The following is a 24229-nucleotide window of genomic DNA, read 5'->3' on the forward strand; positions in this document are numbered from 1 at the left end:
AACACTTTGACTTTGAAGCTTATGATTTAGCAGACGGGACCTCCATTCTACTACCTATTACATTTTCTAAACAACTACTGCCCTCCCCTTTTAATAGGTATACTTAAATCAATATTTTCATTGATTATATCAAACTCTAAAGAAAATAATCGATCCTAATAGCCATAGAACTAACATTAAAATAAATGAAGCGTGAAATTATAAATATCCATAGCTTGATTGTAAAGTATTTTCCATACAATTGGGTACATCAGTACATGCAAACATCAGCTGAGTGAAACGTGATTTCACTTCACGTGGAATCACGTTGGACTACGAACTCCGGAACTTTCAATGGTTCCAATAATAGTTTTTGTACTTTTATTTTAATGAAGACATGGCGGTTCATAAGATTTATGGTGTTTGTTTCGGTAAAAAACGCCGAGATATTTCGCCATACCAGCCATACCAATTAAATAAAACTATTTTTTACTTATTGATAAAACTGAAACTTCGTATGCTACTTACCTATCCTAAATTTAAGTAATAGAGATAATAACTAATCTTGTACTTTTTATTGAAAGAACCGTATTTCTCTTCTCATAATCGTACCTACACGACGTAAGTACACTTATAGTAATACATAAAATTATTTTATTATGAATCTATAAAATTTTCGTCTGATTTATTTTATATTTTTTTAAATAAATATTAAATAATGTTATGAAACCGCGCTAACACATGTATGTGATAACTGACACGAACGATTTTTTCTGGATTGAAAACGAGATTCGCACGTACTACTTACTTGGGCAGTTGCCAAATTAAGATCATTCATAGTGTATCTATAGCAATATAATATAAATAGTTGGGAACCGAGGTCGATGTTCTATATTTCTTTGTTTACAAAATACATGGTACCAAAGTCCAGAAAGAGAAATTCGCGAACAATAGTAAATGTGACTCAAAGAAATAAGAGTGACTAAGGTAAGTGCCCCCTACTTCGGTATATTAAGGCTCTTACGACTTTAACATTTTATTTAAAAATAACCAAGCATGATATCAGTATGAAAGCTTTTGTATGCTAAACTTTGGTCTTTTGACAGTAAGTTAATACATAATTTATAGTTATACAGTTTGAACTTTTTTTTATATTAATTGTTCTGCGGACCTCTTGTTTGGATCCTGTTTCGTGACAAAATTTTGCTCTGTTTCTAAGTTCGTGAACTCATGTCCCCTATTTCGGGATAAGGTTTTATGCATCCAGTTAGGATATTTTAATAATGATTAAGGGTTTAATAAATTTAAAAACGATAATATAAATTTAGAATAAAATAATTATGTGAAATTGACGATATTACTTACCTGAAATATTAATAAGAAATAATGTGAGTCTAGCTAGGTACGTACCTACGTATAATATTTTGATTTGTTAATTCGAACAATATGTGAAAATATTTATTTAACCATTAGAAATGTGGGGGGGACTTATCCCCCCCCCCCTTCGTACCCATAAAATTTTGATTTGTTATTTGTAACGATAAGTATGTGAAAATATTTACACAAGCCATTAGATGCCAGGGGTGGGATTATGAGGAGGAGGGGGGGATTACCCCCCCCCCCACCTTCTCCTTATAATCCCACCCCTGGAGCTGTTTCAAGTGAGGGTAGCCCCCCCCCCACTGAAAATAACCCCAGATACGCCAATGACTCATAATAAAAAGTAAGTAATTAATTTATTTCTTAGGTAGGTAAGTATTAAAAACTAAAAAACACGTCGATTTCTTTGATGGTATGTGTCATAAAAGTACCTAACACCATACATTTATTATCACGAACTTGGAAAAAAGTAACAATAATACGGTTCCTTCCGTGATACTGATTATTCCAAATTCCCCAAGTTAAATTCATGGATTATTGTCAAAATGTGTCAATTAACTATTATATATCCCATGTACAATACAAATAAAAAAAGATAAATAAAACAAATCGAAATAAAACCAAAATTATGCTGGTACTACTTATGCTAGTTTATCTTAAAATTGGTCATTTATGTGAACTTCAAACTCGTGTCATATAAATTCTAGTGAACGAAACATATACCGAATTTAGGTCATGACAAACTTAAATAAATGCATTATTTGTTTCATAACTTACATTTAAATTATCATAAATAATTATTTTAAAACCAAGCATCAAAATGTTATCCATAATATCCTTGAATCGGTAGTGTCACGAAATAGGGGACACCCGAAAAATAATATGTACGCTATTTCGTGAGTCAATTAATCGCAATTTTAAAGGAATTCTACGTTTTCATATAACTTTTTTCTAAGCCAAATCAATTGTCAAGGAACACATGAAACCACCATTACAAGTTTTATTTAAATGGACGTTCCTTCGCCTTTTTATAAGCTTAAGAAGTTGGAGCGCTAACCTTACGGTGAGAGCAACCTTTACAAGCCGCAAAGATGTTTTTGGCTCTCTGAGAGTTTGAAGCTTCGTATTGCTCTCATTTTTGGCGCCACAATGTTGGTACTTGGTTTTTTAGATAGCTTAAATAATAGAGTTTTTGTAGTAATGAAGAATTTTTATAAATGATATTCCATTTGCTTATTATTTGAGCTAGAAAAAAAACTTACGAACTTACGTACTGTCACGAACTAGTAGCCGTTTACCTTACTTATAGTCCTCCTTAGACAAAACAAGTGATTTCGGAATTAAAAGAAAATAATATTACAACTGCAAAAATCGTACTTAGTTGTCTCTATGTATTAAAATAAAATAAAATAAATTAAAATTCATAAAATTCATTTATTTTTGCAAATAGGCTTTTAGAAAGCACTTTTACACGTCCCAATATTAACCCTACCACTGCTTCGGGACAATAAATAAATAATTCCAAATGAAATACAAATGCGTATAAAATCTACGCCGTCACTGGTTCGTGTGTCACCCTGTACGTCCACGCGCACTGTGAGACCTCATAGTAATGTTTGTGAATACGGGCGTTAGACACTTTTGTTTCGACCCACTTTCTACATTTCCATACAGAGCTATCTTTCAGGCTCTTAATATTTTAATCAATTATAAAATAAAATATTATTTTTCAAAATCAGACCGCGGCCAACAACTGTTATTTTTATTGCAATTAAAGATAAGCTTCAATTGCAGGATAATCGCCACTCCAAAGATATCGATGTCCATTAAAAATTGATATACCTATCGCTATACTAGGTAGTTATTTTGTATTATAAATTCACATTAAAACAGAAAACTGGATGTTAACAAAATGAATCTAAGTATTTACTTCAGCAGCTCTATAGGCTCAGCTTTCTTTGCTTAGACAGGTCTGTCAGTCTGTCATCGTTTCCTAAGCTTTGATGAAAGTTTTGATAATTTCTACTCATGGCATACCTTCGCCTCGAAACCATGAGAGCAAAACGCTATCAAGTCATATTTCTGCGTTCATTTCCACTACTGACTACGGAGGTGTGTGTGAGCTGTTGAATTAGTTTTGAAAGAAAGAAAGAAAGAAAAAACATTTATTTGGTACCAAAAAATTAAACAGTTATTTTGCAGTTATTTTGTTTATAAAATTGCGGTCCCAATATACTATGCTCTATAACACAGTAAATTGTGTTTGTTTAAGCGTTTAAGGCGATTATGAACAATAATGTTAATTGCCGTAAAGCTCTGGATGAAAAGTTTATAAACTTCTACTTCTCGCGTGCTTTTAGCGACAATTGCAATCAATGGACAACTATAATCAAATTGCTCAACATTAAAAATGTTTAATTGTTATGAGTAATCGCCACACGTTCGCAATTAATCTCACAACTCATAACCGTCACATGACCACGCTATCTTTATGGCTCTGTTTGTTGAACAGATGCGACCGTTTGCGTCGCGAACACTCGAAATGATAATGACTCTTTGGGAGATCCTTCCTATAATTGTTGATTTCTTCAAGAATCATAGGACGGATTGACTTAACTCTACCTATACAAACAAATGAAACTTCAAAGCAAGTTTAAACAAATTAAGTAAATAAGTTATTGAAAACTTTAAAGATATTAGGTACGTACTATGAATGAATGAATCACAGTTATTGATGTATGAGTGACTGAATTTCTTACGCCACTTCTCAACACCAGCCTATATTATGTTGTCCCGAAGTAGTTAAAATGGCAAGCTATAATTTGGGGCGTGTTATATGTCCTGAAAAAGGCTTACATACTAATAAAGAATTTGAATAGCTCCTAGCACTAACCCCCTGCATGAGTGCACCGAGTTGGCCAATTTGACCATCAACAGGCAAAGATAGCGAGATATCGTAAGACAAGCAAAATCCGCCCACAACTCACGACGACCACAACTGTCAAGCTCTAAAGAAAAAATAATAGCAATAAGTAATTAAAGATTGCATATAAATTGAGTTCAAATTGGAGCAATGCGTCATTCTTTAACACTTTACGTGCTAATTAAAATAGGACTAGTTAGCAATGTTGTTGCTATCCATTAATATTCGCGCTAGATACCGATTAAAAATGTTTGTAAAGGATTAAAATTTTTGTCTTTTGGTATGCGAATTCTACGTTTCCTTATTTAGACTCGTATGAAGCGAAGTATCAATCGCCGATAAGGAATTTATAATTAGGAGAAAAAACATACATGATTCTGTTGTTCTCTTACATGAAATATATATTTCCCTAAGGCTCAGTTTCCACCGTGACGGAGAGGAGCGGAGAAGTGTCGGGCTGTCAATTTTTTTTACATTGGCTATTCAATACACTCTGCACCGCTCCGCCTTGGTGGAAACAGAGTCTAAGTTTTCATGCTGTTTGTCCAATTCACATCCGTAATTTTTCAGTAGCTCCATGTGCGAGAAAAACTATCCGCTAGAGACAAGTTTTCCGACCTTCTTTTAAAATAAAACACTAACTTGTGTTATACATGGAATGCAATATATTTTCTGCATTAACAATATAAAAGAGAATAGTATATACAGTATACAATAGTACCAATTATGATTAATTAATTATACACATAGTAATAGGTAAACTTAGTTTAACTATATAAAGACTTTTTTGACGAGGGTCGAGTTTCTCGTTTACCTAATAAATTAAATTAACCAGCGAGGCAGTCCATATTATAACTAGTACCTGCTAGAAATATCAAACATTGGCTGACGTAGTGTAATTTTCCATATCGAAGCTCTGATATTGGCAATAGTTTTTGGATGAGAGAGATTTAGCGAGTTAGATCAGCAGCAGTTTAGAATCTTCACACTCCTTTTAATAGGGACTATTTGTCGGCCGTTTGGTGTAGTGGTTCAGAACGGACTACTATGCCGAGAGGTCCCGGGTTCGATTCCCGGCCGGGCAGAAATTGAAATGATGAATTTTAATTTCTGTGACGGGTCTGGGTGTGACTATGTATAATATTTATACAGGGTGTCCCAAAAACAATGGATAACCCTGTAATCATCGATAGGCCTCGCCATGATCTCCCTAACGTCCATTTTTGACCCCAGTAAAAATATCACCGATTTCAAGATTTTTAAGTTTTTGTGCATTTTTAGAAAATTGCCATCTGTGATTACTTTTTCTCATGCCATTTCTACAAATGAGGATACTTTTCAATCTAGTTTTTTTCCTTATCACAAGGGATAGTTGGGCTATCAAAAGAAAATATCAAACTTCAACAAACTAGTTTGAAAGTATGAAAATTTTAAGAAATTGCAGAAGAGAAGGAAAAATTAATTCATTGTCTTGCACTTTTGATCAGCCATCGTGTAAAAAAAATGTAGGAAGACCATCGTGCCCATTACCTTAAAAACTTCCTTGGTTAATTGAGATTCTGAAAAGGTATCATAAGCCTATGTATCCTGTATTATTTTTATCTTATGGCTACTTGAATAGCAACTAGTATGAAAACTGCAAAAATGAGTTTTTCTCGTAATAGTTAAACTAGGACTGCATAGTGGCATTAAATACAAATGGATAATTTTTAGCGTAGGAATTTAAATAAAGCAACATTTTGTCATCATCATCATCATCATTTCAGCCGTAGGACGTCCACTGCTGAACATAGGCCTGTACCCTAATGATTTTCATAATGACCGCTTGGTAGCGGCCTGTATACAGCACCTTCCTGCTTATCTTTATGAGGTCGTCGATCCACTTTGTAGGTGGACGTCCTACGATGCGCTCTCCGGTACGTAGCCTCCACTTGAACCCTGCTGCCTCAGTTCTGCGAACTACTGTGCCTTGCCCTTTGCCACTTCAGCTTGCTGATCCGTCGGGCTATGTCAGCGACTTTAGTTCGTTTACAGGTCTCCTAATTTCTGATACGGTTTCGTAAAGAAACCCGAGCATAGCCCCTTCCATAGCACGCTGTGCAAAAAATCCACGTTTCCGAGTCATGTATCATCACGGGCATCTGTCTATAGGCACATTTATAAGGTGTAAAACAAAAAATAAGTAATCACAAAAACGCAGAACGGACGGCCAATGGGGCAACAGGGTTCAAGTGGAGGCTACGTACTGGAAAGCGCATCGTAGGACGTCCACCTACAAAGTGGACCGACGACCTCATAAAGGTAAGCAGGAAGGTGCTGGATGCAGGCCGCTACCAAGCGGTCATTATGAAAATCATTGGGGTACAGGCCTATGTTCAGCAGTGGACGTCCTATGGCTGAAATGATGATGATGATGATGATAAAATGTTGCTTTATTAAAATTCCTACGCTAAAAATTATCCATTTGTATTTGATGCCACTATGCAGTCCAAGTTTAACTATTACGAGAAAAACTCATTTTTGCAGTTTTCATACTAGTTGCTATTCAAGTATCCATAAGATAAAAATAATACAGAATACATAAGCTTGTGATACCTTTTCAGAATCTCAATTAACCAAGGAAGTTTTTAAGGTAATGGGCACGATGGTCTTCCTACATTTTTTTTACACGATGGCTGATCAAAAGTGCAAGACAATGAATTAATTTTTCCTTCTTCTCTGCAATTTCTTAAAATTTTCATACTTTTAAACTAGTTTGTTGAACTTTAATCTTTTCTTTTGATAGCCAAACTATCCCTTGTGATAAGGAAAAAAACTAGATTGAAAAGTATCCTCATTTGTAGAAATGGCATGAGAAAAAGTAATCGCAGGTGGCAATTTTCTAAAAATGCCCAAAAACTTAAAAATCTTGAAAACGGTGATATTTTTACTGGGGTCAAAATTGGACGTTAGGGAGACCATGGCGAGCCCTATCGATGGTTACAGGGTTATCCATTGTTTTTGGGACACCCTGTATATTTAAAAAAAAAAGTATATAAGTAGTATATCCGTTAAGCTAGCACCCATAACACAAGCATTAAGTTGCTTACTTTGGGGCTAGCTGGCGCTGTGTGAAATTGTGCAAAGATTTATTTATTTATCTAAACGATACATTTATTGCCAAAAAGTTACTAATACCGCTTAATACCTACCACAAAATGTACATTTCCTGCTAATATTGATTTTAAACATATGCCTTGAATGAATACAAATACGGTTCAAAATTGATTGCAAAAAGGACATTTTGTAGTAGGCTATGAGCTACTATGTACAATATGTAAGTACCTACTTACAATTATGTATATCGTAAAAATTATTGAGTTATAAGTACATATCATTAATTATTTAAGCTCATACTTATTAGAGTTATTGTTCGATAGAATACATTCGTTAGTATTTTCATTTCAATGACAAAATATCTAAGACTGAGTAGTATAATTATTTTATAGAGCAATAAAAGCTCTTATCAAACGTAAATATAAAATAACTTAACGGTTTATTAGCAATACAATATATTTACTTAATGTGAAAAACCTTGCGTGAATTTCACGTGATTCTAAATGTAACATTACACCATAACTGACATAAGGTTGAAATAGAACCTGTAGGCTTAGGATGCGCGTCGCGATAAGCATTTATCGCGCAATTTTATCGATTTTACGCGATAAGCCCATACGTTTGTCGTCTAAAATCATCGATAAGATTTTATCAGAGACGCGATAACATCCTAACCCGGCTCGTCGATAACTACGGACCTGGCAGCCGTGACGTCACATCGACGCTCAGGTACGGACGGGGCGAACGCAGGCGGTAAGTGGTAGGAGTCGCATTCCAGCGAGGTGCGCGTCAACTCGATCGTTGGTCGATAGTTGGGCCCGATTTTAATTTGTATGAAGGTTCGGCCGATACCAATGAGGGTTTTCGCGATTGAAAAATCCGCCAGATGGCAATACGTAGACGCGAGGTCCAAATGCTGCATGATTGGTGGATTTTGACATATCTGTCAATGTCATGTCAAAAATAACCAATCATCAGCATTTGGACCTCACGTCTACGTATTGCCATCTGGCGGCTTTTTCAATCGCGAAAACCCTCATTGGTGTAATGTGCGCACTTTCATTCATCTCCATACTGATTAACAGTCCGACCCAACTATCGGCTAACTAAGAGTCAGTCTGCGCCTAGGCTTAGACTCCCCCGCAAACTACAGACTTTTCGTCGGCCGATAGTTGGGCCCGTTTCTAATTTGTATGAATACCAAACCGGTGTAATGTGCGCACTTTCATACATTTCAATACTGATTAACAGCCCGGACCAACTATCGGCCGACAAAGTCTGTAGTCTGCGGGTAGGCTTAGACGCTGAATGTTAGTTCTTCGCTATCATCACTGTACCATCTGATTTTCTCGCTCGCAATCACTTTACTAAGTAAGCTATCTCATTTTAGCATATCCTTTCCAGCACTCGCAGTACCTACATAGAACTCTATGTAATCCATGATGCTTACTTTCCACTGGTCCTTTGCCTTCCAGTCGCCAAGACTTGGAACTTGCCAATCACCTCGTTAGTTCGTTCTACGCAGGCGGCCCCTGGTAGGGTTCCTCAGAAGTTTGCTCAAGCTGTGGAGGATCGGAGTCCTCGTCGCTTGTGCTTCGGCCTGGCAGGCGAATGTAACGCGCTTCCCTGCAAAAATATGAAAGTATAACTACAAGCAACTGCAATAAAAAAGGAATTTGTACGTATCTAGCAATAGCCCAGTAAATACATGGATATGGTGTGGTAGGGTTTTTTTACAGGGCTAACAGACCCCTATAACAGACCCCATCGTGACTGGTTGGTACATAATATTGAAGTGTATTTTGTAGCCCCAGTACAAAATAATTGCTGTATGCCGCATACGTTTGTAATTTCATCGCATACTGTATGCGATGAAATTACAAACGCAACAATTTTCTGGTGACGGATACCTAGTTTGTACTTTTTGAGGAGTTCATATTTCCCACTCTCCACTTTGCTATATGTATAGGATGCGCAGGAGCAGAATAGTTCAAGCATGGTTTATAACTTGAAAAAGTCTAGTTTGTGGTACTTGAACCCATGACTTTTCGGTTGTCGAACTACTTACTGCTGTGACATTTAATTGAATAGTAATTTATCGATGGTATAAACACTATAGTCCATCCAATATAGCTTGATTAGAATGACAGCTGCCATCAAAAGTAACGACATAACTTTGTAGTAGCGATCAATGAGAGCTAAATATTGGCGGACAAGAAATAATTCACGTCTGACCTACAAACAATATTTTCGACGACAGTGCTTCCAATAAAAATGTTAATTTCGTGTAAATGCAGCGTTAAATTACATCAATAAGTAGTAATTCGAAATTATAAAAATCAAGCTAGAGTATTAACGACGTCTCTACAAGGTTTATCTCGAGTTACAAAAATGTTAGTGTTGGGACATATCGACAAATGTCATATTAAATTAAACCTAATTTTTTAACATATTTAAGTCAAGTTATACGTTTTTCTAAATGTTCACTATTAAAAACCAAAAAACATTTCATTCTTAAATAATCAAACATCGGAAATCAATCACCGGTAATTTTCTGGGTATTCATAGCACCGTTGCTCTAGAAGAGATGCCCACCGCCCTCTAGCGAGAGGAAAAAACCACTGAAGAACACTGATGATAATGACTACGACTTAGGTTGTACACCCTTGACATGAATTTTAAATTTTACTGTCTTTAAATTTAAATTATAATTGTCATTTTTATGAATAAAGATATGAAAAAAATTGGGTGCATTTTTTATATCATTTTTTTGAAAACTTATCGATACATCTATGTGAACCGTACGAAACATACCCAGCACTAGTCACATTCGTTTGACAGCTGTCATTCTAATCAAGCTATATTGGATAGACTATAGTTATAGATCGTTACATCCACGAAGACGCGCCCCACAATTTTTCATATTTAGTCGAGGGAAGCGCGGGGTGCGGGGAGTTTAATCCGAGCGTCATTATTGTAATGTGTGTGTGCACTCATGGATAAATTAGCGTGTACCGATAACACTCAAACATTAGCGGAAGAATGGTGGGGCGTGTCTTCGTGGATGAAACGATTTATAATAAAGTCCGGTCGCTGAGCACGTAGAATTTCGTCCAGTAACCCCAAGCTACCCATCCTTATCGCTCGGCGTCCGGACTTTAGTGTCTGTTCTGTTTTCTTTTAATAGCAGGCAGTAAAGAAGTGTCTGGCGAGTGGAAATCGGCTTGGGTGATCAACGGGTGGTCACACTGGTCACTGGTTTGGCGGCCATTCGAGGCGCCCTATGCTGATTGGGCGCTACTTCGATGCTGAGGTGTCAAAACTTGACGCCTACTAACCTGTCATCCACTAAGCTGATTTTTTTATCAGAAGCCTTTTAGCCTGAGACATCATTACTGTTTTGTTCGTGTAGGTAGGTCATACAAATAACTACTTAACGTCATTTGCATAAATGATTTCTGTGTAGATTACTTCAAGAAAACAGTAACTCTATCTAATTAGCGATACTTAAATTAGTATAGTTTAATTTCTGTGTTCCAGCTCAGATTTATTTGTCAAGCTAATGTGAGTGTTATTTGGCTTTATGTAGGATGTTATGTAGGGTATGTTGGCAAGATCTAAACAGTGAATCGTCATTTATCAAATCAGATTTTAATAATGAACAAATTCTCAAAATTTTAAATGCTGTTCCAGACAATATTCCACTGAAATAAATGAGGAAAATTCACAATTAAGTTTCTACCAACTCTCCCTTATACCCAGTGTATTTACTTTGGATCGGGATTAGAAATGAAAGACAGCAAAATCAGAATACATTTATTTGTAAGCAAAATCTTATAAACTATTACAATCACTCCACTATATCCCCCTCTTAGAAGAACCGTATTAGGGACTAGTTCTCCAATACCCCGGCTGAGTAAGCTTGTCAACAGCATAAGTGATCTGGTTGATTTACACGCGGACTCTCTGACATCATACCGTAAAGCCATTTTTAGTCACTTGTCCGGTCCCAGCTCTGCGGAAAACACGTCTTCATGAAAATAAAATTCTCTAGATACCTACTTGCTTAATTAATGTAAAAAAATCTGTACAACTTTGTTTCTGTTAAAACTTAGCATATGTCTGTTGGATTGATCTATACCTATCATTATAATATAGTATAATATTAGTCTTCACGTTAAATGCATGCTGTGTTTGCCTGTAATAAGTTAATACATTGAACATGTACCTATTCTTCTTAAGATTTATACAATTGTATTGGTGTAATTAACTGTTGGTGAACCAAATAAATAAAATAAAATAAAATAAAATAAAAATAAAATTACAATCGGCCATAGACTAAAATTAAAACTTGTCTATTACACTTGATAGCTCTTTTAACCTCAATCTATTTTTATAGGGGGTAGAATGAAAAATGCAGTGTTAATTTACACACATTTTAATATAAAATGTGCACGTGATCACAGATCGATAAAACAATATGGCGGTGTGCCATTTGATAACAATTTAACAATATTCCAAATAATAACTTCAAACATTGCATTAGTTACATCAGTCTATCGGTTTTCATTAAAATGGATATAAGGCAAGCTTCAAGCAAAGTTATTTTACTAGTTATAATGTTATCTCTGTCTAAAAATAGATCTTTCTCTTTCACTCCTAAAAAAACTGTATTAAAACTTAAGTTATTCGGAAAGTGTATTTTAAAAGCATCGGAGTACACGAGTCTATGGATGTTTTAGTTTAAACAATGATTTAGCAACAAATAATTTACAATATTTTTGAGACAGAACTAAAATTATGCAATTTTTATAGCCTTGTCTCTGAAAACGCCTTACAATACCAGATTCAGGCAATTATAGACTCTTAGAAAATGTAATTTAAAGATTATTTTACAATAAAGCTTTGTTCACGTATTTCTGCTACAAAATAATACTATTACTTGATAAATACCTTTAAAGACCAAATTGCATTTCTTTTATCTTCTCTGGAACCCTGTCTAACGCTTGATAAGCCTATTTATTAATAAGTTAATGAATGGATAATCCTTAAACGTAGCTTAAACTAAAATATAACTAGACGAAATGGCTACTGAGTTGCAAATGCGTTACGAAACTGGAGTCTTCATCAAACTTTCCCTTCCAAGTCGTATTTCTTCTCGGAGGCGTGAAAATTAGAGAAAAACCATTAGTTTTATAATTATTCAAGCTAATACTAACTACTAATAGCTAATTGATATTGCAATTTGTCATTTGGTAAATTTAAATAAATACAATCTTCAGAGAATAAGAAAATAAAGTAGCAACGGATATTGTTGGGTATTCTTTCTTCTCTTATAATAGGTTCGATAACCAATTTAAATCATTAATTAGGAGCAAGTATGTCTAAAAACTGCCGGGAGTTGTATAATTTTTTTATCTGACATTGCGACAAATTAACCCCAGAGGTTATAACCAATTGCAATATCTAATATGATTTATAACTACGACTACGGGATAGGTTGAGTTGAAAGCTTTACTTGTGTCCTTTGATCTACAAATGATTCCATTTTGCAGGTTGCATTTGTACAAGTTCATGATTAAGTAGCTTAATATGCTTGTATTATAGAGTGGGTTTACCACAATAGTCCAGCAACGGCAGGGTTCGAATTAGCCTTCTTCGGATCTATAATACAGGGTGTCCTAGAATGGGTGAATCAAACTGATAGGGGAGGTAGCTCTACTAATGTACTATCCCTAAAATATGAATAAAAAATAAAGCGTAAGCGTAAGGACACAATAAAAATTGTTTTGAAAAAGTGAAAATAAATCAGCTTTGCCTAAGTATCTGGCTATAATTGCTGCGTTTGGGAGTTGATTTGTACTTTTTTCTTACTAATATTAATTGTACATGATCGCTTCGTTTATCTGTAAACAAACTTTTGAAAATAATGACTAGATTTCGAGTTTAGAGCACATTATTTTAAAAAAATCCGAACTCAAAAAATTTTTTAACCTATTTTTTTGTGATAGTACATTAGTAGAGCTACCTCCCCTATCAGTTTGATTCACCTATTTTGGGACACCCTGTATAATCGGTCAATCCAGCACCTTCACCGTTAGACTATTGTCGCTTCACCTTCATCACTAGTATAAACTTCATCAGTTTTGCAAAATGGTATCACCCTTGTAGATCAACCTCTAACTACAGTATACATACCACTTAGTGTTGACCAAAAAGTACGTTTGTCCATCGTCACTCTTCGACACATTCGAACTATTCTCACTGTCAAGCACTAACTGATCCTCTCTGAAATAATATACCACAAAAAGATTCCCATAAAAGTCTCCAGACAATTTGTATCCCTTTTGAAACTCTGTTGATGCAGTAGCGTTTCCCGTTATAGCGTCCCGTTGTTGCGTTTACCGATAACGTTATTGACGATGGAGGCGACATCTGTTATGAGGTTTTATGAGGCTGTGTTTCCAGTATAAAAATTCCAGTGTTTTCATTGTTTTCCGTGATATTTTTGGTTTATGTTATTCATTTTGCTGGTTTGTGTTCCATGTTTTTAATGAATCGATGTAGAATGAAGTGATATTCGTATATCTTTGGAATTTCTCCAAGTCTCCAGTCTTTTGAAACTACGTCTGATGCAGTAGCGTTTCCCATTATAGCGTCCCGTTGATGCGTTTACCGATATCGTTATTAACAACAATGGTGACATCTGCAGGTTAAGAGGTTTTATGAGGCTGTTTTTATATGACATTTCTTTCTGTGTGTGTTCCATGTTTTACGTTTGCATGAATCAATGCAAATGTATTTATTTGTATATTTCTGGATGCTTCTTTTCTTTTCTTGATCTTGATATTATGTTTTATATTGTTGTATTTACAAAGTTTTAGAAAGTATACTTATCTTGTGTTTCATATTTTAATGAAATGAAGTGATATTCGTGTATTTCTGGAAGTCTCTTTTCTTTTCTTCAGCTTTCATGCTCATAAGGGAGAGTCCGCTAATTTGGACCAGTTTTTTTCAATGCCATTTTACACATAGTTTTCTTTTGTTTTTGCTAATGTCCATGGTATATAATAAAAGATAAATTATTCAACTTACTATTTCATAAGTATTAATTAACATGATTGTTGTATATTTAGCACAAATCAACAAAATACGAGCTCAGAGCTTCGGTCCAATTTAGCCAACCGGTTCGATAATTTGTACCACAGGGTTACCAAATTGGATTTCAATAAATTTCAAGCCTATAAAAAAACTATGGCAAAATATTATATGATACATTCTTAACAAATTAGGAAACGAAAAGGAACAGTAGTTAATAACATAGACAATCGATATTGTTTTACACGTTATCACGATTTTGAGTACAAGTTTTGTAATTCCAATTATCGTAACGCACACTTGTACCTAATCTACTTGGCCAGTCTTTTGCTTTCATTTATTGTTAGTCAAACATAACTACGCTATTATAACTTCAAAATATGATTTACTAAAAAAACATTTCAAAATCCTTTGGTAAAATTCCATACAACTTGATGTGGTACAATTTAGCCGACTAGGTGATAGTGCTTTTAAAAAATCGGTAAAAAATATAACTTATAAATACCGAAAAACGTTTCAAATAATTGTAATCCACACTAATTTACGCTTCTAAATAATATATTAGAAACACCCTGTGACTTAATTTAACAAAATTACAAACTAAACATGTATTGTCAAAAATTACTTGAAAACAATGAAAAAATACTTTTCAAAATAAAACACACGTGTTTGTTGTCACGGCAAAAACCACATGGCCGATATTAATTGATTTTAGTTGTGTATCGCTGAGTGTTGCAATTACAGACATTCAATAAATACTTTACGAAATATGAGGGTGGTACAATTTATCCGGCGGTACAATATACCGAACTCTCCCCTAATACTGCTCAGGCTTCTCGTCTTATGTCTGTATTTGTTGTCTTCAAAATGGCTTGCTAGGTGATGTTCTTCCCATTTCTATTACAAGCTCTATTATATGCTTCCCATGATTTTTTTGATGATTGTAGTATCGATTTATAATAATGGTAAAGTGACACAAATGTAAGAGTGAGAGAAAGGAGTTAGAAATCGTAGAATAGCAGTCAAGAATGCTTAGACTATGTTAGAAACCCTTCCCCACACCGATGTAAGTTGCGGAAAATTCAAAACTTTTTTCCACAATTAAAAAAAATGACATGTCAAATTAAAGTCAAGATTCAAAGGATATAAGATTTCTAAATAAATTAATAGTAAAAAATCTCTAAATAAATTAACACTAAAATTCAAGTAACAAAATTTGACATGTCAATTTTATTATATTCCATACGGTTATAGCTATCAGTATGCCATGTCACGAGTTGATAGCGAATGACCATTATTAAGTATCAGTTAAGGACAAAGTAATAAAAATAAACTTAATTATTTTGTTGAAAACACACTCAATGAACTTTTCAAATGATCACCAATGATATAAAAAAATGTAGCACGCCCAATGTGTTATTATTATGAAAACATGCATTATTTCGAACAAATCATGTTCACATTAATTCTTATTTTCAGAGCATAATCCGTCAAAAGTAAAAAGACAGTATTCAGTTAGAACCGTCACTAAGCTGAGCTATTTCTACCCTTTGTCATAATGTCAATGATTTGTAATAGTTTTTAAAACTGTAAGTTCTATTTCAGAGGTCATTCGTTCGCAGTTTGAATCTGCTCCTTTCTCAATGACATCAACAAACGTGACATAGCATAACTGTCATCCATTAACCCTTAACGCACCTGTAGAAAACGTAGTGCTGCAGGATGAAGAATACATCGAACACCAAACTGAACAGGCCCAATCCGAACTTGGTGGCATCTCCGAAGAACGACGCCCAGTCGTTGTAGTTGTAAGCGTTTAGCGCCATCTGTAGTATGGAGAGGAAACCGCCCACGAAGTCTAGGAAGATGTTGCCGATCGACCAGCCGACGGTCGATTTGCGTTTGTAGTTCATGTAGGCCTGAAAAGTGGATGTTTAAGGGTTAATAAATGAATCACTGTTAATTATCAAAACAGATATTAAAATATAATCATCATCATTATCCTCAGGTAATTTATAGTCTCCACTGCAGAAGCACGGCGCTTTCTTAAAATAAATGAGTTAACATTTCCAGCTAACTTAAAACCTACGGCCTACAACACCTCACGCTGGCCAGACTTGACGTCTATATTGCATATTTGTATTTCTTGTAGTAAATAAGAGTTTAGAGCACAGGACCGGTCTTCGTGGAAATCCTTGGGGGAGGCCTTTGTCCAGCAGTGGACGTCTTTCGGCTGAAACGAACGAAATAAGAGTTTATGGGTGGTAGCACGCAAGGTGGACAAATGACGTCATAAAGGTTGCAGGAAGGCGCTGGATGTAGGCTGCTACCAACCGGCCGATCTAGAAATCATTGGGAGAGGCCTATGTTCAGCAGTAGACGTCCTAAGGCTGAAATGATGATAATTTGATAAATAAAACACTAAAATACTAACCTGCGGCACATACTTGATGAGCGTAATGGACAGTTTGATATAGCTGCAGTAGTAAAGGAAGTCCAGCCACTCCAATATGCCGAAGAATCCCAGCCCGGCTGTCACGATCACAATCACGGTGAACAGCGACAGAATACCGCGCCCTGTGTTGGAGACGCGTTGCTCGTCGCGCTGGAAACGAAATAAATTAAAATAATTATTTGATGATTTTCATATAAAAAATCACGCGCGCGGACGCGTTGTCAGTGTGTTGTGCCACAGAATAATAATAAGTACTACGTACAGAAGTTTTACTTCGCGACGGTATTTAAAAAAATGTATGCTCAATGTCATTAACAATATGGTGTAATTTAGCCTGTCTCAAGAGTCAAGCACCATTTTGTTGACAAACGTCAGTGATCGGCACTGCGCCGAAGCTATAGGGCTGACTTCGGTAAAGTGATGTGACGTGAGGTGCCAAACTGCGGAAAATGGCGGAGGAAATACATGATTTAGCATGAATTATCATGAATAATATTAACTACTTATTTACCTCTTAGTGTCTTGAGGCAACTTAAAAAAGTACATTCTGTGTTTTTATTATTATTTAGGCAGTTAAATACTGCACAGTATTTAGTACACCATTTTCTTTATTTTCTTCCATCATACACAAGAATACGCGTGCGTGAGTCAATGTTCGCTCGTATGTGAGGCCTTGTCGAATAGTATCCTGTAGGTGGCCCATCGTGCGTGTTTTGTTTTCGATGTAAACTCGCGGAGATGAACAGGCCTGGTTGTGCCGCGCGTGTTTTCTACACAAACTGAGGTACTTGCATACAATGATTAAATCTGTCGCCCCGGGCTCCGCGGCGGAGCGCGGCGCAGTGTGATAACCGCCTAAGACGTTCGAGATAGAAATAAATGGCCCATAACGTATGTGAAAGTCGACCTCGCGTAACAGGATAAGACGAGGCAAGTGAAGAAGAGAAATATAAATTTTGTATCTTCCATTTAAGCCTTTGCTTTTTGCATGTAATTTTCCTGAACTAGAAAAAACCCTGTACCAGGCCTGTTCATCTCCGCGAGTTTACATCGAAAACAAAACACGCACGATGGCCCACCTACAGGATACTATTCGACAAGGCCTCACATACGAGCGAACATTGACTCACGCACGCGTATTCTTGTGTTTGATGGAAGAAAAATGGTGTACTAAATACTGTGCAGTATTTAACTGCCTAAATAATAATAAAAACACAGAATGTACTTTTTTAAGTTGCCTCAAGACACAGAGGTAAATAAGTAGTTAATATTATTCATGATAATTCATGCTAAATCATGTATTTCCTCCGCCATTTTCCGCAGTTTGGCACCTCACGTCACATCATTTTACCGAAGTCAGCCCTATAGCTTCGGCGCAGTGCCGATCACTGACGTTTGTCAACAAAATGGTGCTTGTCTCTTGAAACAGGCTAAATTACACCATATTGTTAATGACATTGAGCATACATTTTTTTAAATACCTTCGCGAAGTAAAACTTCTGTACCTAGTACTTATTATTATTTTGTGCCTGTACTAAAAAAATTAGATAATGTTTAAACATGTAAATAAGATCCTTGTGTTATAAAAATATGACAAACTGTCTCACCTCATACATGAAGCATTGGCTGATAGTGATGAGAGTCGCGAAGGCCGCGTGGAGCGAGAAAAACACGTCGTTCAGCTGTACCGGGTTCAAGCCCCGGGGGTGCCGGCTGAAGTACTCTACCTGGAATATACAAATACAAATATTATAGATATAGGTACGTAACTTTATAAGATTTTAAACTTTCGCGTTCCTTTCAACTAAAACAGTAAGACACGCTGCAGCATAGCAGCCGAAACGTCAAGCTGTGAGTACATAATGTAACTCATTAATAAACGTCGCGTTAAGACCCGTGTCTTACTACACAACTTTATTCAAAACTAGCTGACCCGGCGTACTTCGTACCGCGTATGTTCATCGGAAATAATGTAGGATTGTATTGGTGAAATTTTTTTCAAATCGGTCCTGTAGTTTCGGAGTCAATTCAATACAAACAAACAGTGAAATCATGCCTCTTTATAATATTAGTGTAGAAAAAAGATATTTACCTATAACAAGAAAAAAATATTAACATTGAAACTTCTTTGTTTTGTTCCTCCAAACATACAATAATAGGTAGAGGAAAATGGCGAATATAATGGAAAACTCGTGGCGGAAGATTATTTTGAGAATAATAATAGTTTGTTTCCAAGAATTTGGTTACAGACTTTATTATAGGAGTTAGTATTGTGCTTTTAGACCGGCTCCTCACGTCGGCCCGAACGCCCAATGAATATTTGTCACTTTTCCAACGTGTGTATCTAAATAAAAAAATTGGGACTGACTATTTTCTCTAAGCACAAACCGGATGAATGGCGTTGGGCCCAACGTTGGGGCCAACGTATGAAGCCGGTCTTATAAATTTAGAAGGAGGAAAGTATTGCAGCCGAAACGTCAAGCCGTAAGTACATATGTAGCTCATATAAAAATGTCCCGTTGTAACCCGTGTTTCTCTATTTTAGGAAAGTTTCGTAACCAAAGGTTAATAAGTCAGAAAACAAAGCGTACGCGCATACGTGACGTCACTGTAGTTTCCGCACAACGCAATATACGTAACAATAATACGGTTAACTTAAACTTACCCTACTATAGTACGTTTTAATTAGGCTACAACAATGTTAAAGTGTTAATTGAAGATGATTACCTCTAATTGACTTTCTAATACGTGTTCTTTTATTTGAATAACAATAACATTAATGTAATATTTCTGCTAAAGTAGGTATTTCGCGCTGTCAAAATCTGCGCGCGCTATACTTCGCCGAAGACAGCGCGCCAAAGAGCTCTCGCGGCTACACAGTATAGAAATACGCAGTTTAGAAATACGCAGTAGGTTAGGTTAGGTTGACTTCCTTCCGTTCAAGCGTCACACTCACAGCACTTTCTAATACAAATCATATCCAAGTGATACAAATTAAAACAACTTTCAAAACTTTTGGGAATATATTTTAGAATCGAATAAATATAGAATATAACTGCCAAAGTAAACACGGTTCAAAGAGGCGTGACGTCACCCGACCTTCCGGAAGTTCCGCGCCGGCTAAAAGAATTTCAAGATTACGTCACCCGACCTATCGGTAGATCCTCGGGAGCTTGAGCGATTGGAAAAACATTTTATGATCAGTTATGTTACTCGTAGTAGCGATTATTTAGAGCTTGGATAATAAATTATAGTTGTTGCAATTCACAAAGCTTTGCATGTGGTTAATTACATTAATCAGTACACGCATCAATTTTGTTCAGTCTTTTTGTCTATTTATAAATAAAAATATCATACTAAAATTAATATATTTGTTTGTATTGGTCTGGGTGTTTTCTTTCCATAATTTATGTATAACGTATGTACGGGGCTCTGTATCGAAAATCACTATGAGCAATAAGCATCACACACGGTTACCTGGAGTGCATTACCGCAGCAAAAAGCTTGCCATCTTAAATGAACGGCATAATATCGAGGTTTCGTCAGTACAGTTGCGAACAAAGGTGTTTGTGTAGTGTAGTTGAGTTGAGAGGTCAGATTATTGAAATAATAAAACGAACATTTTATTTTTTAAATACATTTTAAAAATAATTTACATTACAGATAACAATGAGAGGATGACATTGCAAGGTGGTGCCAGTCCAGTCTTAAATCCGTTGATATATGCTGCATCTGCCATGTTTTTGGATAAAAGATTCTTCTATCTTGCAGTTTAGACTTTTATTACAGACGTCAGACAGTATTTTTGGAAAACTTTTACGCATGGTGGAGGAAGGGACGCTCTAGAGACTCAAGTCTAGAAGGAGTCACATGAACTCCAAGTTTTAAATCCGTTGACATCTGCTGCATCTGCCATCTTTTTGGCTAGAAGATTCTTCTATCTTGCAGCTTAGACAGTATTTTTGAAACATTCTTACGCATGGTGGAGGAAGGGACGCTCTAGAGCAGTGGTTGGTTCTTAACCGGTGGTCCGCGGACCACTGGTGGTCCCTGGAGGCATTCCAAGTGGTCCACGATGTGCACTTGCACACCTTGGTCAAAACCACTTTTAACTGATTTTTGCTGTCAAACTGGTTTTACCGATTATGAGGTGGTCCCTGACAAGACAGAAATTTGGTAAAATGGTCCCTCATGACTTAAAGGTTAAGAACCACTGCTCTAGAGACTCAAAACTACAAGGATACACATGAACTCCAGTTTTAAATCCGTTGATATCTGCTGCATCTGCCATGTTTTTGGCTATAAGATTCTTCTATCTTACGGCTTAGTCCTTTAGCTACAGACCTTAAGACAGTATTTTTGCGAAAATTCTTACGCATGGTGGAGGAAGGGACGCTCTAGACACTCAAGTCTACAAGGAGTCACATCAACTCCAGTTTTAAATCCGTTGACATCTGCTGCATCTGCCATCTTTTTGGCTAGAAGATTCTTCTATCTTACAGCTTAGACCTTTAGCTACAGACCTTAGACAGTATTTTTTATTATTTATTTGTGTCAGTGTGCTCTTCTAAAGAGTGTAAGACGATTAAAATGTAATTTTAACTCATTGGTTTTGTCTCATATTTGAGGAATGTACTATGTATTTTTTTTTTTTTTTTTTTATTTGTGGCAACCGAACCTCTCTGGGAGGTTTATTTCTGCCAATGTCGAGTGAAAAATATTGACATAGTTATCAATAGAACGTGGGTGTTTCAGTTCTATTGAGTTTTCATGGATTCCGTGGAGTTAAGTATGCCCGTAAGCAGGTTTCGAGACGCCACCGGGTCCAAAGCGGGTTGTTCATACGACAACCCACTCGACACTCGATGCGCGCTCAAATTCGAAGTATTTCAATGTTTTTTATAATTTATCACTTCACTGCACTTTAGAACACAAAATAACACCAAATTTGTACACTAAAGTCCATTAAATAATAAATTGAAACCATTAAAACAGATCGACCATGCTTCCCGTTCAACTACCCTCCACGGAATCAATGTACTATGTATCATGAGTAGAGTCTTCGTTTAAAAGGATGCGAACGATTTAAATTTCAATAGGTAGACAAAATTGATAATTTTTAATTATCAAAAATTTAAGCTTTCTCCAGTAACACTGATATTATTATACTGTGACTCATCAAAGTCATCATTGTCAAAAATATTGACAAATCGCGAACTGTCACGGCCAAAAAACTGACACGCGTCCGTCCTCCGTAAGCGCCACCGCGCGACTGATTGAGATTGTCCAAGCCGTCATGGACGATTTTTTCCACATTTTTTAACATAGTAACTAAATAAGACGCAATATAAAAATTTCATCCGTTAAAAGCCCTCAAGTTATTTCTGAACTTTAGTTTAGTAAAAGATTTAGAATCTCAAATCGCTTATTTTAAAAATAAAAACATAAATAGAAAACGAATAGAGGTAACTTTGGGAATTTATTCTATCGAGTCAACTTCATCAAATCGTGTTTCCATCCGTTAATAGCCCTAGAAAATATCCTCAACTATGCCCAATAAAAATCTTAGCCTTTAATTTTACTGTTTAGTACCTCAAAAACGAAAAAATTAAATGAAAACCTCAATTTCGCCATTGTCTCTGCTACCCGGCCTTAAGGGTTAACGTAACTACGCATGGAACTCCTGTGTGCTACGGTCGGAGACTGAATTGAAACTTGAAAGTAGGTAACTGTGAATTAGAAGTAATTTGAAAAACCTCTGACGTTACAAAAGTTACAGAAGCAAATCAGAATCTCTTCGGATTAGTGAAGTCTGCAGTTTAAGTGTAATGGTTAACTGTTAAGACGTCAAAAATGACCCAAAAAATTTTCTTACGTTTTTCTAGATCAGCGGTCGGCAACCTTTTGGCAGGCACGGGTCACAAGGTCGCAAAATAAACTAGAGGCCCGCCGCACTTGTGATATTAAGACTAGAGGCGCGCTTTCTTATTAATTAATGCATGTATTTTGATTATTTACAAAACGTTCTAGATAGCTGAAAAGGTGAAAGCTAAATTACTATCTAATAACTCACATAGCATACAAAACATAAAGAAACTAACCTGAATCTCCCTAGAGAAGTAAAGTCCGCAGTTAAAGAGCGAGTACATGGTAAAACCCATGATGTTCAACGCCAAAAAGTCAAAGTTGAGGCCGACCACGCTCTTCCGTTTGAAGTTGATGTAGATTTGTGGGTAGAAGGACACCGACCACGCTGCGAAGTAGATCCAGCCCATGATGTATGAGATCAGGCGAATGGCGTGGGAATGCATCACAGTGATCCGGAGAAACACGTCGTCCATGCTGGGAAATTAAATATTTTATTACAGCTTGCTCAGTAAAGCTATGGCGCTCCTTCTGGAGTTTTTGTTTCACGGTCGTTTGACGTTACATTCGACGTATAGTAAATAAGTATCAGGTTTTATTTTTGGGGACATCTATATCATAAATTACAGGGCGAAGCGGGCATTCTAATCTCCAGGTGCTTCCAGTCCTAACCCATTTGGCCAGCTTAGGGAGTATAGGCCAATCCTCCATTTGATTCTTCCTTTAATAAGATCCTACACCACGAACAATAAACATCAATTAGGGGACTTATAAGCTATTAGCTATCTGCTAAAAATATTTATCACAAAATCCCTTATAACCACAGTCAACTTACAGAAACAGATGTATTGAATTAAGAATTATGTCACGTTCATGTGGATAGGCATTGAAGTAGGAACTAGGTTAAAGGAAAGGCAATTAATCATTGGTAATGACTTGTTTATAGAGTAGAAAAAGAAATAACTAATTTAATGAGTAATCTGGATTTTTAGATATCAAATGTTGGTATTTCATAAGTCATTCAATGTTTATTTATCACTGATATAAACAAAATAACCCCAAGTTTATTTAAAGTAAAATGGAAAGTTTATTTAGATAAACAGCGGGTTAAAAGTTAAGATACGAATAGACCTACACACTTACTTAATTATCTAAAGGTTAAAATTCTATGCACCCAAATATATGTTCTGACTCATTTGATTTATATTTTTATTTAAAAATACGAACGAAAATAACTATCACGTGTTTAACCTTAGTTACCATGCAAGATATTATTATTATTCTGACTAAACAGGAGTTGCCGTGGTGAGAATAACGTTTTCATTAAGGATTTTTTTAAAGCTAAGATCTGGTGCGTCCGTCCGTCCACAAGGTGGACCGACGACCTGATAAAAGTAGCAGGAAGGCGCTGGATGCAGGCCGCTACCAACGTC

At 36.0% G+C, this 24229-nt stretch overlaps 1 protein-coding gene across 1 annotated transcript in view; it reads right to left on the bottom strand.

Moving 5' to 3' along the window:
• Positions 1-8599: 8599 nt before the first annotated feature.
• LOC135071220 (cystinosin homolog) overlaps positions 8600-24229 on the bottom strand; it is a 34121-nt gene continuing 18491 nt past the window's right edge. Inside the window, exons 4-8 of the mRNA XM_063964996.1 lie at positions 23033-23273; positions 18539-18658; positions 16911-17081; positions 16175-16395; positions 8600-9004 (exon numbers count right to left, since the gene is read on the bottom strand). Of these exons, the coding sequence (XP_063821066.1) occupies positions 8896-9004; positions 16175-16395; positions 16911-17081; positions 18539-18658; positions 23033-23273 (862 nt within the window). The 3' untranslated portion in view covers positions 8600-8895. The remainder of the gene's footprint in view (positions 9005-16174; positions 16396-16910; positions 17082-18538; positions 18659-23032; positions 23274-24229) is intronic.

The sequence above is a fragment of the Ostrinia nubilalis genome, chromosome 4, assembly GCF_963855985.1.
Source record: "Ostrinia nubilalis chromosome 4, ilOstNubi1.1, whole genome shotgun sequence".
Lineage (NCBI taxonomy): Eukaryota > Metazoa > Arthropoda > Insecta > Lepidoptera > Crambidae > Ostrinia > Ostrinia nubilalis.